Source organism: Mus pahari, chromosome 20, assembly GCF_900095145.1.
Source record: "Mus pahari chromosome 20, PAHARI_EIJ_v1.1, whole genome shotgun sequence".
NCBI lineage: Eukaryota > Metazoa > Chordata > Mammalia > Rodentia > Muridae > Mus > Mus pahari.
Genome location: NC_034609.1, coordinates 40,843,779 through 40,862,354, shown reverse-complemented (window position 1 = coordinate 40,862,354; position 18,576 = coordinate 40,843,779). Strand labels below are relative to the sequence as shown.

The 18,576-nt window shown below is 47.4% G+C and overlaps 1 protein-coding gene across 1 annotated transcript in view; it reads right to left on the bottom strand.

Annotated features, from left to right (window-relative positions):
- Positions 1-5,648: 5,648 nt before the first annotated feature.
- The window catches only part of Plcg2 (phospholipase C gamma 2), a 131,530-nt gene continuing 118,602 nt past the window's right edge, over positions 5,649-18,576 (bottom strand). The window contains exons 32-33 of the mRNA XM_021220278.1: positions 6,326-6,510; positions 5,649-5,997 (exon numbers count right to left, since the gene is read on the bottom strand). Of these exons, the coding sequence (XP_021075937.1) occupies positions 5,955-5,997; positions 6,326-6,510 (228 nt within the window). The 3' untranslated portion in view covers positions 5,649-5,954. The remainder of the gene's footprint in view (positions 5,998-6,325; positions 6,511-18,576) is intronic.

The window sequence follows — 18,576 nt, the reverse complement described above, 5'->3', positions numbered from 1 at the left end:
ATGCCTGGTTCATGTGTTATCAAGAGGTTTGCCACAGGGTGTTCTGAAGTCTTCAGGCTGGACTGACTAACTTTGATTATTGATTGCTGATTATTGATGGCTAAACAACATGGCTTCCTGTGTGCCAGGGCTGCTGGCTGGCAAGAAAATGCCATGACTCGTTAGGGTTTAATTGCTGTGAAGAGGCACCATAACCAAGGCAACTCTTACAAAGGAAAACATTTCATTCAGAGGTTTGGTCCTTCATCATGGCAGGAAGCATGGCAGCCTGCAGGCAGACATGGTGCTGGAGAAGGAGCAGAGAGTTCTCCACCTTGATCCACAGGCAGCCAGGAGGCGGCTTGCTTCCACGGGCAGCCAGGAGGCGGCTCTTTCTCCTGCATTGGGTAGAGCTGGAGCACTAGGAGCCCTCAAAGCCCGCCTACGCAATGACTTACTTCCTCCAACAAGGCCACACCTGCTAACAGCACCACTTTCCATGCGCCAAGCATCTTCAAACCACCACATCAATACTCCTAGCACTTCCCCTCACTTTTCTGAGAAACATGAATGCTTACAACAATCGTATTCGCTCTTTCTGGCTCTAACCCTCCTTCCAAAGGCCAGCAAATGGAAGAGCGGGCCGCGTGTTGATTTATAACTGTGGGTTTCTTCAGAAAGTGAGTTGTGTTTGAATTTATAACTCTGGTTTTCTAAAGAGTGAGTCTTGGTGAGAGAAACGGACTTGTCAGCTAGAGGAAAATGTAAAAGATAAAGTGGAGAATTTTTTTAAAGTGGGGGTGGGGAGAGGAGTGTGACTTTACCCGTCTCACGGCTGAACCCAGTCTTCATTTGGGAGCATAAGTGATGAAAAGTGACAGGCTTAAAAAACAAAAAGGTTCCAGGCAGACACTGTATTTATCAGATTGGGTTTTTTTTTTTTTTCCTAATGTAATACAGCCATTTTACATCATATTAACAATAGCCGATATCTCCATGTCTCGCCCAGGTAGTTCCCTGTGTATGCACATATAGAATTAAGTTTTAATAATGAGACACTAGTTTGCACAGGCAGCTTTGTCAAGCCTGCTGAAATCAGCAATGTGGGTATTAATGAGGAAGGCCGTTGCCGTGGGCTGAGGCTCTTAAAGGAGATGTTAGATGTTTTGAAAAATCAAACACCCAAGACAAGGGCTGGATAGCTGTCAGTGGTTAGTACTTCCTGTTCTTGAGAGGACTTCCTGTTCTTGAGAGGACTTCCTGTTCTTGCAGAGGACCTCAGTCTGTTACCCAGCGCCCACATCCGGAGGCTCCCTATTGCCTGTCCTCCCATTCCAGGGGTTCTGATGCCCTCTTCTGGCCACCTCAGACACTGCACTCACATGTACAAACCCATACTCAGGGCACAAATCTATCTAGTTTAAAAACCAAATTAAAACCCCTTTCAAATATTTAAATAAGACCGAAGTCACATCACTGGGTGACTTCTAAACACCAACTTTGACATCCTACAGCTTTCTGGAATACTCATTTGTATGGCTAGAACATAGCTTTGGGGTAACTGCCAAGTTCCGTATCAGTCATGGACAGGGTAATATGCACCTCTGCTACAATGGAAAAGATTGGGGCTCCATGTAGCCATTCTGGCTGCTTAATATAATTCAAAGTATAACTTAATGGCAACTTAATATATAACAAAATATATATTAAGACACACACATCAGCAGTCTTAAAGCGCCGTCTCTCAACCACCTTTCATGTGGTTCTTACTATCTGTGTGAGCCCTGTGAACATTCCTAAGTCAACATCTAAATTTTTCCTCTTACGCAGCTGGTACAGTGTAGACACTTCATCTTCACATAAGAGCAACATTCCTTTTCAGACATTCTCAGGAGGCTCTGATTGACAGACAACACCCTCCCTCCAAAACCAACACAAAGGAGGCGACGTCGAGTGGGAAGTTTTCCTGTCGTCCCTGGTGCTCCTGGAATTTTTATTTTTAATCTCATGCCTCCCCCACCCCCCACCACCACATCTGAGATCTAATTACTCTGGGCTTTCATGCCACTTAACTGTATCTATTAAACACAATTTACATATTATCTATCCACAGATCGGGAGGCTCTAAGGCTTTAAATTCTTTTAATTGAGCTTGATCAATAAAAAATACAAGATACAAGTGGTAACACATGAATCATTAAACACAGTAAAAAGATACTTTGGAAGCAGGAGACAATGGTACTCCCTGTGACTCATAGCCCCTGGCTTCCGGTCAGCACCGCTGTCCTAGGAAGGAGCCAAGGCACAGTCGCCATGTTCTCCCTTTGACATTTCTTCAAGGCACAGTCGCCATGTTCTCCCTTTGACATTTCTTGTGGGGAGGGGTACCAGTGAGCCCTGCTCGCACAGGTCAGGAGACAGAGCTGAGACATTCAGGATAGCAGCATAGCCGGGCTCCTCTTCACAGGCACATGTTAGAACATCTGTGTGACTCACTTTTTAAAGTCTCGGAGTTAAAAATCAAAAGTCCACAGGTGTTCAGCCCATTCACAAAAGCAAAGGACAGGAGCCACCGTTTTGGGGTCTGGGTGTGAAAGGGCCTGTGTTCTGTTCTCCGAGCTTTTCGAAAGTGAGAACGCACCGTCTGCTTAGATGTGTCTCAGGAAAGGAAGATAAGAGTCTGCAGGCAATACCTGGTCAGTGGCTTTAAGATCTCTGGCCACGGTGACTTTTGTTTAGGTTGTAACCTGGTCAGGAAACATATACATGACTAGGTTTTGTTATGCGGCTTTGTTAAAAAGAGCAGCATGTGTTGGGGTGGAGCTGGAGAGACCAGAAGTAAGACTAGCTGGTCTTACAGAGGACCTGGGTTTGGTTTCTTGTATCCACATTGTGTGCTTGACAACCACCTCTAACTCCAGCTCCAAGAAATCCCACGCCCTCTGCTGTCCTTTGTGGGTACTGCACCCATGTACACACACTAACCCACAGACACACACATGCACACACCTAAAAGTGAAATCTTTTAAAAGGATTTTTTAATTGCCCTCAAACATTTTCTACAATAGACTGGATGCACGCATCATGCTAGGCTAGAGGATCCCGGGTCCACCTTAGGAAATGCAGACCTCTACACCCTGTTTAATTACTACATACCTATGTGTCACAGCATACACACTGTGCGACTTTGTTTCCTGAAGTTTCCCCTGCCCAATGACCTTTGCCACCCAGATTTGTACTTTCTCAAGCTGTAACCAATGTCCTAAATAATACATGAAGGATGGTGGGCAAACCAGTGTGACATCATCAGGGTCTCTGTGATTCATGAAGAATGATACCCCAGACTCAAAATAGTGTGCAACCACAAAAGGCGTTTATTCTTCATAAAGGGTCCACCATGCATCAGAATGGAAGACAGAGGTGTGGGCTTTGCAGGGTCAATTTAAAGCCTGTTAGAGTAGGAGTGGGTGACTTTTCTCTTTCTTGCCCTTGGCTGGTTGGCTCTGACTCCAAGGGTATGGATGCCTTCATGATTGGTTAAGGCTCTGGGCGATTTTCGGGACTTTTGCTGGTTAACTATACTTGGCTCAAGCTAAATGGCAGGGCAGCTTCTACAGCTCCTGATTGGCTGCCCATGAGGTTGGCTCAAGCTAGGTGGTAGGGCAGCTTCTACAGCTCCTGATTGGCTGCCCATGAGGGGTAGTTTTCCCTGGAATTGACTTGTTTTGGACTTTTCCAATTATGGGAAACAGAAAAAAAAAAAAAGCCTAGTCTCTTAAACGGCCAGTTTGGAGCCTGCCATGGGGTCAGCCTGGCTCTGGCTAACTCTGTCCTCTCAACATGACACTGTCCATGGTTGTTGTCACCAGTGCTGCTACTATCATTCTAGACAAGGACACATGGCATCAGGACAGGCTAAAGGGATTCTTCTGTAAAGGAACTAACTCGGACCTTGACATCAACCACCAAGAACCAAATCAGTGCATGACCCAATCAAGCTCAGCACAAAAGAACCTCACGAGTGCCCTCTAGTGGCAGACCAAGAGGAAAATGTTCTTCCCAGTTCACTGGTACAGCTGCCCTGCAGGGTGTGTCTCTCTATGGTCTTCATACCTCATTGTAAGAGAGATGCTTCCTGCTGCCTTCTACCTGCCATCTCTCACTTTCTTTGATACAGTAGCAAAGATACCCATTTTAAGCAATGAGTATTTTTAAGTCCAGCCTTAGCAATTGGACTTTGAAACAGAGCAAGGTGGAGGGATGATAAATGGGAGGATGGCGGCAGTCCAAGTTCTGCAGTGCACAGGTGACGATACAATAAGAAGGGGCCATTACCTGGTCCCAGCCAGTGGGAAGCTGCTACAGAGCCTGACATGTCCTTCCATACAGACTTCACTCAGCTTTTCACCCAAGTCAAGCACTTGACAGGACGCCTTTCTTTCCTTGTCAATTACCAAATGAAATACAAAGTTGGGATCAGAGGAGTTACAAGATAACACTCCTCCTCTGGGCTCAGGGTGGATGTAGCCCCAGAACCCAGTAACAGATGCTTTCTTCCAATGTCAGAAGACTTTATCTTGGAGGCTGTGCTCAGGAAACTTGGAGAAATGACGGGGGAGAGAGAGAGAGAGAGAGGGGGGGGGGAGGGAGGGAGGAGAGCGAGCGCTAATTTTTAATCTTTTCTCCAGCAACACATACATTAAGGCCACCATTTTGGGTCTCGCCCAGAGGGTTTCTGACCCCAGGTTCCACTCTACCACAAAGCAGCTCACTGTTGGCTCCTCCTCCACCCATGGCCAGATCTCAGCTGTTCATAGCTATAGCTGCTTTCCCAAGTCAATTCTCCAGTCACTTAAGAAGCCCTGAGTTTACTATTTGTCTGTTTTCTCCTTTAAGAGTTTTATAAAGCTGGAGACTTTAGCTCAGTGGTAGCACAAGGGTCTGAGTTCAGTCCCCAGCACGGCCACATACACACGCACACACGAGCACGCACCTTGTTAAATCCTGAAGTGTTGAATGATGTCTCACAGGTCACTGTGGACTGGGTAGGTGTGCCTGCCCCTCTGGAGCAGCCGCAAGATTCCTGAAACACTCTGACATCAATTCCATCAGAGCTTAACTTGATGCACCAGAATGTTCGATAACTCAGAGAAATTTTCCTGCAAACCTGCCTTTCAGCTGCCTCTTTGACCAGCCTGTTGGAGGTCCCAGGACCTTGGGAGCAGCCTCCTACCAGACTCAAGAGGACCCTGGATGTGATGTCGGCCAGATACAACAAGGACATGCAATAAGCCAGCACCCCAACATCCCAATATCACTAGCCATGAGACAAAAAAAAAAAAAAAAAAAAAAAAAAAAAGTCCTAAAAGCAGACTCCATCCTCCATTTCTGCAGATTACATGTAGATCTGCCTAGACAACTGCTATGCCAGTGGTAGCTAACACACATTGAGGTGAGCTCCCAACCAGCCTTTGGGGTCGTGTAGAATATAGTGGTGGCCTTAACTGTAGAATCATTTGCCTCTTAGCCGAAATCTTTTCTTGGAATCTAATGAATTAGTTCCCCATGTCTCAGCTCACCTTCCGTGGAAGTCAGTTACTGGGTCATCGGCAGAAGCTTGTTCACCACAGAGGAACTCCTGTTTACTGTACAGATCAGGTATAGAACACTTAACGGCATGAAACTGTTGTCTTTATTCAATGAGGCTGAGAACAGGGAAGGACAAAAGGCACACAGTTGGGGGATCCTCTATCTGGAGTAGTATAAGTTAAGAAAGTTGTCCAAGGTGGAAAAATAGCAGGAAGGTCTCAACTCCTCCTGCCCACAGGGGCGACTTCAGAACTGCCATCCCCATGGTGAGTGGCTCGGAGAGAGGACGATGAATGTCACAGATGAATCTCTTCCTGGGGGCTGATTATAAGGCTCTCCTGTACCCAGATGCGCTCGTGAACACCGTACGCACGCACACAAGGCTTCTAGGAGTAGAACCTGCTGTTGCTCACTCTCTTCTCTCTCAGCCTGAAATACAGGAGATTGAGCCCCATCAGTGGGTAACTCCCACCCTACCTTGCAGGTCACGTGTGGCTGAGTGGAGGCGGCTCTGGGCTCCTAGCACACCCCTGAGCCTTGGGGAATGTCCACGCCCCCCTTGGTCCGCAGCGGCGATGGCGGCTCTTTAAGGATCCAATGAGAACACGCCTGGTGGGCGGAGCTTAGGCAGTGTTCTTTGAAGGTTAGTTCATTTGCTTAAGGTGTTAGGCAGCTTCCAGGTCACTCCTAGAGGCTCCAAGACTTTGGGGGATTGGAGGGGGCGTGGAGGGGGTCAGGAGGTTAGGGTTACACCTACCGCCGGTTGCACTTCTCCTGGTACAACTGCAGCTGATTCTCGTTAACGTTGAACTCCTTCACCAGAGCATCACGGTTGGCTCCGCGCAGGTTCTGGTGCGTGTCGTACAGGAAGAGCTGATTGTTGAGCTCTTCCTGCCGTCTCCGCAGTTGGCGGCAGGAGGAATAGAGTTCCTCTTCACTCTCCTGGGGGCGGGGGGTGGGAGAGAACAACCTTGTGAGTGACACCTTCCAAGCAGGTCTGGGAGACACACCTTGCGCCTCCCCGTGAGTGCCTGGAAGAACGGAGGGCAGAGGTTTTGCAACTGGGGCAGCTCCTGGAGGCCGGGGCCTAATTTTAAGCAGAGGTGACTTTTGCAACATAGTAGAACTTCCTTCCAAAGTTGGGAGTCTCTCCTATTGACCTCTGGCCTCTGCTTTACCATCATCGCCTACACAAAAGCTAGCAGCTGCTACAGTCCTTGGTCTTCCAAACATGGCTTTAATATAAAACCCTGAAACACAAGAGCACTGTGTGTCTTTCTGAGTTGAATCTGCTCATTCCTATATCAGATCAACTTCTGGCTTTTACATACGTTCATGGGTGTCTATGCAGGCATATGTTCACGTGGAAGAAAGGGTGGTGCCAGGTGAGGACGGAGGTGGTGAGAGCAGACAACTTAAGGGACTTAAAAGGTAGAGTAAGGCTGGGGAGATGATTGGTCCATAAGAGCATGGGTTGTAAGCATGAAGATGATCCCCTGCACCTACGTAAAAACCCTGACCAGTGTGATAAAAATTTAATATTGTCCGGGGAGACAAAGACAGATGGGTCCCCAGAGCTCACTGGCCAGCCAGCCTACCCTAATGAATAAGCCAGTGAGAGAAGCTGTCTCAAAAACCAAGGCGGGAGCTGGAGAGAAGGCCCAGGCACTAAGAGTTCTTGCTGATCTCGCAGGGACCAGAGTTTGGTTCCAAACACCCACATCCGGCAACTCAGAGCCACCCATAACTCCTCTCTAGGGGATCCAATGCTATCTATCTTCTAGCACCTGGTCTCACAGGCACACAGACACTTGCATACTTTCAGTTGTCTTATGTTAACATTTCTGTGGGTGGCTACAAGTGTGGGGTGGGTGCGGACCAGGTGTTTCTGATACATTGTACAACGTCCATAAAGCTGGAGTCTCTCCCATTGACCCCAGCGCTGCTTCATGAACTACAATCCTGTGCTTGCTGCTGTCTCACCTCGGCAGCATCTTCTCCAGAGAGGTTCTCTCTTGGTTCATCCATACACAACTCCTCCATAGCAGTGTTACCAATTGACCATAGCGCAATGTTTCTTAACCTGTGAGTTGCGACTCCTTGGGGGGGGGGGGCGTCAAACAACCAGTTTACAGAGGTTGCCTAAGACCATTGGAAGACAGGAGTATTTACATCACGATTCATGACAGCAGCAAAATTATTGTTATGAAGTGGCAACAAAAATAATTCTGGGGCAGAGGGAATCACCATACCATGAGGGTCACAGCATTAGGAAGGTTGAGAACCACTGCTGTAGTGTTTTGCTGAGTCAGGTCTTTTGGCTTGGCTTCCCACTATAACCCACCTGTAGTTATTCCACCAGCTATCCACACGAATGGGCATCAACTTATTACAGGCTGCTTTTTTTTTTTTTTTTTTTTTTTTTTTTTGGCCTCTCAAGAATCACTGATGTTCTAACTGGCTTCTAGAAGAGCAAGTCCTTTCCAGAAAGTTCTCCACCAGAAGAACAAGTATGGCAGCCACAGCTCTAGGAAATGCATTTCCTAAATAATAAACCTCAGAAGTCAAGAACTGCCCCTTGATATGTGGACAGCAGAAAGCATCGCGAATCTGCAGGCACAAAAACAGGAATCTTGCCATCCATCTCCACCAGACCCCTGGGTGACCAGCGCACCATCAATGCGCGGGATGGGAATTTTTCTTTTGAGGTCTCAATGACAGGGCTTAAATGCTTCAGTAAATCATGTCGTAAATGGATGTGCTGTCACCCAGGCTTCGGAGTGCAAAGTGGACTTAAGATAATCCTCGGGGGGGGGGGATTTTTTTAGAACTGTAAACTAGCTCTTCACATATAGCCACCAGCTACATTAGCCCCTACCCAAGGCTTTCGAAGCTTAGCACTGACGTGTCTCTGTAGCGACAGAATCCACTGTTGCATCCAAGTGATTATTTCATCTGCTCTGAGACTGTACTACCCAGCCTCCTTCATCTGTGGTCACACGGCCAGTGACTCGGCTGGCTCTCCTGTAGCAGCACCCTCTGCTTCATCTCCTGCTGTGATGCTCTGAAACAGATTCTTTCCTTAAAGACTAGGAGCCTCCCTGCCGACTGTCATTTTTTTTTCCTGTAGCTTTCTCGGGACTTCTGTTAAGTGAATGCTGTGGCTGCCTTCATCCTCTAACCAGACCACTGGCACTTTCTCCATATTGAAATAAGATGCCTCTCTGTCTGTTCTTATAAGAGTAGCTTTCCCGCCCACCCCCCTACTCCTCTGGCCCCCCAAGAGCTTTTCCCTGGTGTTCACAGCTTGACTGATTACAAGGCCTGGCTTCTGCCCTGTCCCTGCTTTTGATACCCCTTCCTGGGCTGAACCTATTCTAGCTTTGATCTAAAGTGACAGACATGTGACTCTTCCGGTCCCTGGGACATCTTATTAACTGGCACTCTTAATTGTGTCTCGGGATAAGGAAGCTAGAGGAGGAGAGGTGAAGGACACTGGCCAATCCACAGAGCACTCGGAACACACACATTTACCAATTCAGTGTCTCACATGGGTGTGGCCAACCGTACCCACAACCAGTCACAACAGCGAGATCAGAGGTCACAGATCTCCATGGTGGCTATAATAATCTACCACATCTGAAAATTCAAAATAGATTCAGATGGGGCAGGACCACACAAAGCTATCAGGAGCTGCTAAGGAAAGCCTGCATGAAGGGCTCCATACAGGATTGTCCCAAGCCTCAGTTTTCAAAATTCTCAACATGTGCAAAGTATAGGAAAGTAAGGTTTGCTTGCATAAGTGTGACAAATATTTTATTAGTGATTTTCAAGTAATTTTGGCTTCTTATTTAGAATATTTTTCTTTCGGGGCTTATTTTTATTGTATGTATGTAAGTAAGCATTTTGTATATGCATGTCTGATGCCTGTGGAAGTCACGCGAGTCATGGATTCCCCTGGAACTGGAGCGTCAGGCAGTAATGGGCTGTCCCATGAGTGCTGAAGACCAAACCCAGGTCCTCTGCAAGAGCAGCCAGTGCTCCTAAGTGTTGAGCCAGCTCTCCAGCCCTTGGGGTTCTTATTCTGGAATACCACACATTCTCAACATCTGTCCAACTTATGGTATCACAGGCAAATGACAACTCAGGGAAGTCACCATGTTTAAAGGTACAGGAAGGGTTGCCTTCTGACTCAGGACACAATCAAGTTCATCAAGTTCCCAAGACAAAGAAGTAAAGAGATTGGTATCCATTTGTATCCATTTGCAGAATGCAAAGGTTTACTTTAAAGTCAAGGCTTATTTTTGTGTGGAAGTCTCCCTCTGCAGGGCATTTTCAGCCCGGTCCTTGTCTTCAGAGATGAAAACCTTATTCTGTTTTTGTTTTGTTTGTTTTTTATTGTGCTGATTATTTTTAGCTGCAGATTGCAGGATTTTTCATTATGGTGTATGTGTCTCGTGTCTCCTTCCTTGATGCCATCACAAAGTCTTAACCAGTGCTCTTGCCTCTGGAAGATTCAGTTATACCAGGAAATCTCCTCATTTGCCCACCTCCACACTTTACCATCTAGAAGTTTGCTCCATCTAGAAGTTTGCTTTATATAGGGGGGCTAAGTAGGGGTTTGCTTCTGGTAAAATTCCTGTAAACTCAGCAATGTCTTTGTGTGCACAACGTCGGGTATCTCCCTCCCTCCATGGCTCTCAACTTTCTTACTTATGTTTGAGACAGCATCTCACAATGTCGCCCCTGGCTGGCTAGGACCTCACTATGCCTCTCCAGTGCTGAGATTAAATGTGTGCACCGCCATGCCTGGCTACCTTACTTTTGAGATGATGTTTCTCACAGACCCCAGAGCTTAACCAGTCTACCTGGCCAATGAGCTCTGAGGATCAGCCTGCTCTCCCACTTTTCCCAGGGGGTGCTGGGGTTACAGATGTGTTCCATGTAGCCTGGCTTTCCCATGGGTACTGGGATCCAAACTCAGCCACCTCCCTGGCTCCATGAATGTATCTGTAGAGTAGCATCCCCCTGGTCCCTCGTGGGCATCCATACTGTCCTACTGTCCTGACAGGAGGGGACTGGACAATGCTTTCCCTCCCCTTGCCAGTCTGCGGCTGGCATGTCCCTGTCCTCCAGTCTCCAGGGCTAATGAGGACAAGTCCAATACTAGACTTTACCTTATACACACTCAAGTGTGTTTGGGTGTGTCAGCCATCTTCTTTTCATATCCCACTGAATCAAATGAACGAGTCTGTAGAGACTGCCCCTCCGCCTGAAGAGTGGCCCAACCTGTCACTTCAGCAATCTTCCTCTCTAATGGTGTTGTGTTCTAGATTCTGAAGTCCTTCGGCACTCTGCCTTCAACACAGGCACCGTTCTTTAAGTTGAAATTTTCTTTGTTTCATTTTGTATTTCCAGTCAGTATTTCTCTGTGTATCCCCGACTGTCCTGAAACTAGCTCCGTAGACCAGGCTGGCCTTGAACTCACAGAGATCTTCATTACATAAGAGGTCAGAGTCTGCTTTTCTGTTTCTGGTTCCAGAGCCTTTTCCAGAGCTCCACGAGGTAGCTCCCAAGGTGCCTCTGACTCCTGTCTCCTGGCTCCACGGCCGCCATCCACTCTAGCTGCACAGTGGGCCTTTCTTCTTCTGCATGGGCTAGATTTGATTTTTACAGCCCGGGGCTTTGTCTGGTTGATATCTGTGTCCTATCAATGGATCTGGGGAGGCAAACATAACCGTCCCTCCCTCTTTGGACCCGACATAGCCAAACTCTAGCTGGTAAGGCACCGGGAGGGTTTGAGTCTGTCTTCAGGTCCCTCCCCAGTAGAGGAAATATCATTCTCAATCTGAAAAGCTTCAGTGCTTGGTCCTCCGGGGCTCCGGATGGATGTAGATGTGCACGTGCGCCCTTTCCCTACCTCATGGGTGGCTCTCAGTGTTGTCATTCCTCGATTGTTATATGACTTTCAAAGCCACCAACATATCATGGCTTTTCTCCAGTGAAGGGACACTTCTGCTGGGCTCTGTGTGCCTTTAGCTGGAAAGCCACCACGCTGGGCTGCCCGGGAATCTCACTACCTCTTGTCCCTTTCTCCTACCAGCCCAGAGCAAAGCGAATTCCAACCCACCCCAAGCTAATTAAGGAAGCTGGTTTTCTAAATGTCCCCGCCAGGCACCACCAGCTCACTCCCTGATGATGGTCAGGGTGTGTGTAAGCTTCCACACTCTGTTCTGTTCCCCCCAAAAAGCAGGTCATCTGGGCAGAGACCCCATCCCCTAAATGTCAAGGCTGACCTAAACCCCAGCCCTGACTTTCAGAAAACATTTCCTCTAAAGCAAATGTCCTCAACCTTTCTAATGCCTCCACCCTCTGATGTGGTTCCTCGTTTTGTGGTGACCCCCCAACTGTAAAACTATTTCCATTGCTACTCCATAACTGTAATTTTACTACTGTTATGAATCATAATGTAAATATGTAAGATATTTGATATTTGACCCCTGTGAAAGGGGTCACGACCCACAGGTTGAGAATCACTACCCCTCCTTTTAATTGTAGCATCTTTTTATTCTTTGTTCTATTTATTCCACTGCCAAATATCTAGTCCATAGAGAATACTTTTAATCAAAAAAAAAAGTTATGTGAAAACCTCTACTATTTACAGAGTCAACAAATCAAAAAAAAAAACAAAAAAACAAAAACAACAACAACAAAAAAAAAAACCCTGCCACCAACTGCAGCGCCCAGGGGTAGAAGAGGGGCTGAGTGACTCGGGGACCTGAAGCTGACAAAACAAAGCATTCAGGGCTTTGAAAAATCACACGCCAGAGAAGGGCTTCTTCAAGCCATCTGCAGAGGGGGAAAGGGCACACACGTGTGAATCCAACTTCACAAATATCATATGCAGGAAAAAAGAAAAGAGACCAGGCAGAGGAGACAAGCTACGAACAGGCTGCTGTGGGGATTTTTTTTTTTAAACCTCACTCCTTTCTTACCCTGCTCCCCAAATTAAATATAGCACATAATATTATAGTGCTCAAACACTCCTTAAAAACATACATTTGGCAAACACGGTAAAGAACCAAGGGTCCATAAAGTTGCTGTGCCGTGTAAGTGGCCACCTTGGAAGAGATCTGAATTCTTTACTGACAGACTTCCTCAGCTTTAAGCTTTATTTCAACAAACACTTCATGAGAAAATTCCATCAGGGCTCTCCGGGGGAGCAATCCCTTGTTCAGAAAAGTCTTGCTGGCTCTCCCATCTGGAGGTCACAGTGACATCCAGCAGGGCTGGACCCCCTAGACATCAAGGAGGAAGCCTAGCTTACTGCACATGTGGCCTGCACAGCCTCCGAGAGAGGCCTTCATTCTGGCATGGACGGAAATGCCAACTGGCAGCTGGAGATGGTACGGAACCAGGTGACAGATGTACGATTAAATGCAGGCTCCAGAGCCAGCCACCAAAATGACATTTGCACACGTTCAGAGGCTTCCTCTTAAAGAGCAGACCTGCGGGAGGGGACTTTGTCCATTCAGAGCCTCCTTCCCACTCCCCGTGTCCCTCGCTCAACAGTGGGGTCCCCCAGCATATCAGGGCATCCCTCATCAAAGTAGCCAAGAATAGCTGAGCACAATTGTCTTTGAAATCCATTCACTTCCTCTGCTGTCAGTGATTCCTAATAATGCATTGATGACCGTTTCAGGGTGTTCACAGCAGCTTCCCAAAGTGTTCTCCAACCGCCTTCTGCAGCTGCGTCTGCTGCCTGGTTTTCCCATGAACCGCCTACAGATGGACTTTACGGGCACAGAGGCGCTGCAGACCTTCTCCCCCACCCCGCACCCCCTGGCAGACCACAGAGAAAGAAGCCCGCCCGCTTTGGTGGGCTGAGAGGCAGGGAGTCGGAACCCCGCAAAGCCTCTTCTAGCCCTCCTTGATGTCAAGGTTTAGGTTTGCAGTTCTACCACCCTGCTCAATTATCCGGCCCCACTCATTCCGCATCTGGGAATGGAGCCCGAGCGAATAATTCAGACATGAGGGAGACGGGCCTGAGAGCCAGAGGGGTAAATGGGTCCCATCTAAGTATTGGAGGAATACTGAGCTCGTAGCCAATCTACTTAATGGCAGAATGGAATAGGAAGGTGCTTAGAATCTCATTTGAGAGCAGTGGGTCTCAAGGAGATGGCCACCTGAGGGAGGTGTGCCAGTGCCAGGAGAGTTCGTGCCATTGTGTGAGGTGGGAGTTGCTGCCATCTAGTGGACAAAAGGCAAGATGCTACTGAACATCTTACAAAGAATATCCTGATGCCAAAGCTGAACAATACCAAAGTCTGGGAGTCGGGGGTGGGGGGAGGGGTTGAGTTGTGTGTGAAATTAATACAGAGAGAGAGAGACAGACAGACAGACAGAGACACCCTAGGAGAAAGGGAAGTAAACGAACTCAATACTGATTTCTTTTTTCTCTATATATGTGATCTGTACTGAGGAGTGTGTGTGTGTGTGTGTGTGTGTGTGTGTGTGTGTGTGTGTGTGTGTATACATGCATGCACGTTTGTACACTGCTGCGTATGCACATGTATTTGTAGAAGCCAGGGGTCAATACTGGATGTCTCCCTCAATCACACTGCACTTTGTGTTTGAGACAGGGCCTCACACAGACCTGGGTTTTACTGACCGGCTAGCCTGGCCCGCAGGCCCCAGGCGTCCTCTGCCCTGCCATTACAGATCAGCACTGCTGTGCCTGGCTTTTATGAGAGTGTCAAGGGTCAGAGCTCAGGTCCTCCTGCCCACGGGCATGTTACCAGAGGATCCATCGCCCCAGACCCACAGGGGTTTTGGAAAGCCATCATACCAAAAGGAATCTTATCTTGATAGATTTACTAAGCATCTTGGTCCTATTTATGATATGTTGGCTTGTACGTATTTCATTCTGAAGAGGAACGCTTTAAGACCCGTGAGGGCTTAAGCATTTTGCTCACTTAGCCACAGTACCGGAGGGAACTTACAAAAATATTCCTGTCCAGGTCTTTACCACAGAAGGAACATGGAATTGGCAGGGGGGGGGGGTGCTTCACTGAAGGTTCAAGTGAAAACTATATGTTTTTAGCTTAACATTTACAATTATTTTCAAGATGGAAACTATTGTATGATCTATTCCCCTTCAGACAGAATTTCCTCATCCTGAAGCTATCTTACATTAGAGAGTGGTGGTACCCTTGGCTGACTGGGTCGTTAGCCAACTACCGTCTGTCACTCTCTGCCTCCTGCCTTACTTCCCTTATTTCTATGTCCTCTTTAACCCTGATGTTTTGTGAGAGCTTGAGAAACCACCATACGAGGAAGCCAAGTTACTCTCAGTCAAGTTCAGGATAGATTCATTCATTCGTTTAATTCATTCATTCAAGTCCCGACTAGTCTGGAACTCACAGAGATGTGCTAGCCTCTGCCTCCCCGAGTGCTGGGGTTGAAGGTGTGTTGCCACCATGCCTGGCTATGAATTCAGCAATTTTCACTTCCTGGACTACCACAATGGCTGTAAAAGGTGTCTCCCAGTCCTGCCCCTCCTGCCCCATTGGAAAGCTCTCAGCTATGTTTCAGGAACTGACAGTTAAGAAACTGCTAACATGTTAATTCTTACAGCCCAAAGAACATCACAGGCCAACAGTTCCCCTACCAGAAAACACAATGAGGTCCAGTAGCAAGATATGTCAGCACACTGGGGGCCACAATTGGCTTAGGTTTCCCAATGGGAAATGTGTGAGGGCTATAGAATTCCCTGGCTCGTGGCAAGCTCGCTGAGATTTTGGTAGAAGAGTGAAGGGTCATGGAAAAATGAATTATCTGCATGCCAGGCATTGCAATAAGAGCACTTGCTCAATCGTGTTCATGGCAACTTCATAATAGACAGAAATTGAAAACAGCCTAAATGTCCATCAACGGGTGAATGGATAATGTAGTACATTTACACAATGCAATATTACTCAGCCATTTAAAAAAATGAAATGGTGAAATTGGCAGGTAAATGGATGGAGCTAGAAAAAAAATCATCTTGAGTGAGGTCTACACTCAGACAAATAGGGTATGTATTATATGTGGTGTTAGCTAAGTTATAATATGTATAACCACAGAGGTTACATAGAGAGAAAGGGGTTGGGATGGAGAGAGATGGATCTCCCTAGGAAGGGAGAATAGAATATATAGTTACAGGTGGAGGGAAGGAGGTGACAAAGGAAATACGGGGAAGGTTAAAACTAACGGTCATGGTAGGGATTGTATGGTTAGCTACAATAGAAGCTTCCTAAAATATATCTCTGTGTGTGTATGAAGTCAGTCTGAATGGAGTTGCCAAATGATGTGGAAGATGGAGGCCCATCTGGACACCTCGCATCACCAAAGGATGCTTCCAATGCCAAGAACAGGTCACATCTAAGCGAGGAGTTGGCCAAAAATAACCACATGGGAACCTGCAAACAACCAGGGCTAGTGCCAAGGTTAGTAACTGCTCTCCACACACTGATGTTACTGCTCTATTGCTGAAAACTACACCCATACAACCCATTGAACACAGACAGGTAGAGCCAGTGCCTACCTAGAGCCTTTACCCCTATGGACCAGTGTTCATGATACTTGAAGCCCTCCGTGTGCTGCCAACGGAGAAGAGTAAGCACCAGCCCAGCTACAGCGTCTACTGTCTACAACGATGGATGACCAACCTGCAAGATGCTCTAGTGTAATAGTGGCACAACACTAATGAGTGCAACCAACCAATATCTGATTTTAAAGCCTACTCCATGATCCCAATGCTGCTTGGGTGGCCAAAAACTGGAGAGCAGATAGGCCAGGGACCTGGGAGGAAACCAGATACTACTGTAGGAATATAGCCATAAATGCCTCCTAATGACATTCTGCTATATTTACAGACCAGGTTTTGTTCAGCCATCATCAGAGAAGCTTCCTGGTGAGGTTTTATCTATTACTGTCTATTGTAATGCTAAGTGTAGGCCCCCAAGACCTGGAGTCTGCACGCAGCCCCTGGGACCTTACCCCCTAAGTTAATTATGATTGGTGAATGAAGATGCCAACATCCAATAGCTGGGCAGAAGAGACATTGGTGGGGTTGAGGTTTCAAGGGCTTGGGGAGAGGGGACCACGAAGAGGAGGAGAGGCAGGAATAAGTCACCATGGAGGAAAAAGAACATATAGGAGGGAGGAGGAGAGCCGCCATAGGCCAAGAGAAGTGGATTCTCTTGGGTTCAGAGCAACCTAGATGAAATATATAGTAAATAGTCAGTGATAACTTGGGGTTATCAATAAGAAAGTAGATTCTAATGACATGGAGGACAGGCAGCTGCCCAGTTGCTGTGCTGCCTAAGGCTATTTAAAACTATAAAGGTTGCGTGCATCTTTCATCTGGGAACATAAATGGTCTAAGGCGGGAAAGAAACACCCCCCCACCCCACCCCACACTGGGACACTTAGTATTTGTTACTACACTTCCTCCTTCAGCAGACAATAACAATAACAGAGAAGGAACTGCAGTTAGACAATGTCCAGAGGGTGAGAGACCTTGGAACGCCCAGTCCTATACGGTTGTCTTCGCCATCCCTCCCCCTCCCTTCGGGGATCAGGGAAGACTGTGGAAGAGGAGGTGGACGGAAAGCTTGTAAGAGCCAGTTAGGATGGCGGGCTCTAAGGAAACAAGGCCTTCTAAACACAACAGGACCAGTGCGCACATGAACTCGCGGGGACCATGGCAGTGTGCACAGGGCCCGCACGGGTCCGTGCCAGATATCAAGTCCCAGCTCATCTAGAAGTGGACCCAGCAGCTGCCTCCAGTTGTCTCACTGAGGATACAAACCACTCTTAAGGGTAAGCCCCATGTCCAGCAGTAGATGGCCGACACAAAAGAAATCAATAACATCCTTGAAGGTCCTTTGTCTCATATGGTTTTGACAGGGAAATATTTTTAACCTTACGCAGATCCTTTGCAAATGTATGTATATGTGTGTGTGTATATATATATATATGTTTGTGTGTGTATGTATGTGTGTGTATGTATATGTATATGTGTATATATGTATATGTATATATGTGTGCATATATATGCATATATATGTGCATATAAATATATACACATACACACACACACACATACACACACACACACACACTACCAGCTACGAGAGCCTAGCCTAAGTCCATGGCACTCTTTGGTGTATTTCAGTGAAGCCAAGACCTTTCCGCCACATTTACATGTTAAGATTTGAATGCAAAATGACCCCACACAGACAAGTGTTTGTTTAAATGTGGTCCCCACCTGGTGGTGGCAAAGCTGTGGAAGAAGAAAGTCACTCTCATTGATAGCGGGCATTGACGTTTTTAGCCCAGTCCCACTTCCTATACCGTCTCTGCTTCCTGATTCCTCAGCAAGAAGCTATCCAAACTGCCCCCACCACAGCGCCACCATCACCACGCCTCCCTCACCACAGTGGACTGTGTCACATCAAACTGTGAGGCAAACAAACTCTCCTCCCTGACGGTGCTTCTTGTGTGGGTCGAGGTGACAAAGTGACTTCAACACACAACCAAGCTGATGGGTCAAAGGAGAAACGAGAACTCTTCAAGACACTGACAAACAGGACTAGAACGAAGGTCCCTCTAGTGCAGAGAGTCGCCAGCCCATGGGAATCAGGGTCCAGCCTTCCCCCTACCCCCACAGACCCTTTGAAGCCATGACCCAAGACTAACAGGTGGGAAACACATCCAGAAAGGAGGAGCTTGCCTGGGAAAATATCATCCGCCCAGGCTGTTGGCGCCAAGTAACCAGGAGGAGCTTCTTCCCAGGACCTCTCCCAGCAGACTGTACAACCCACTCCAGAATCCTACAGCAATCCTCGAGAAAGGATGCTGAGGGGAAAAACCCAGAACCTTGACTGGTTAGGAGGGTTTCAGCTCATTAATCCAGAGTATTTCCATTCTATTCCCACCCCTGGCCAACTGGTCAGGGCCCGT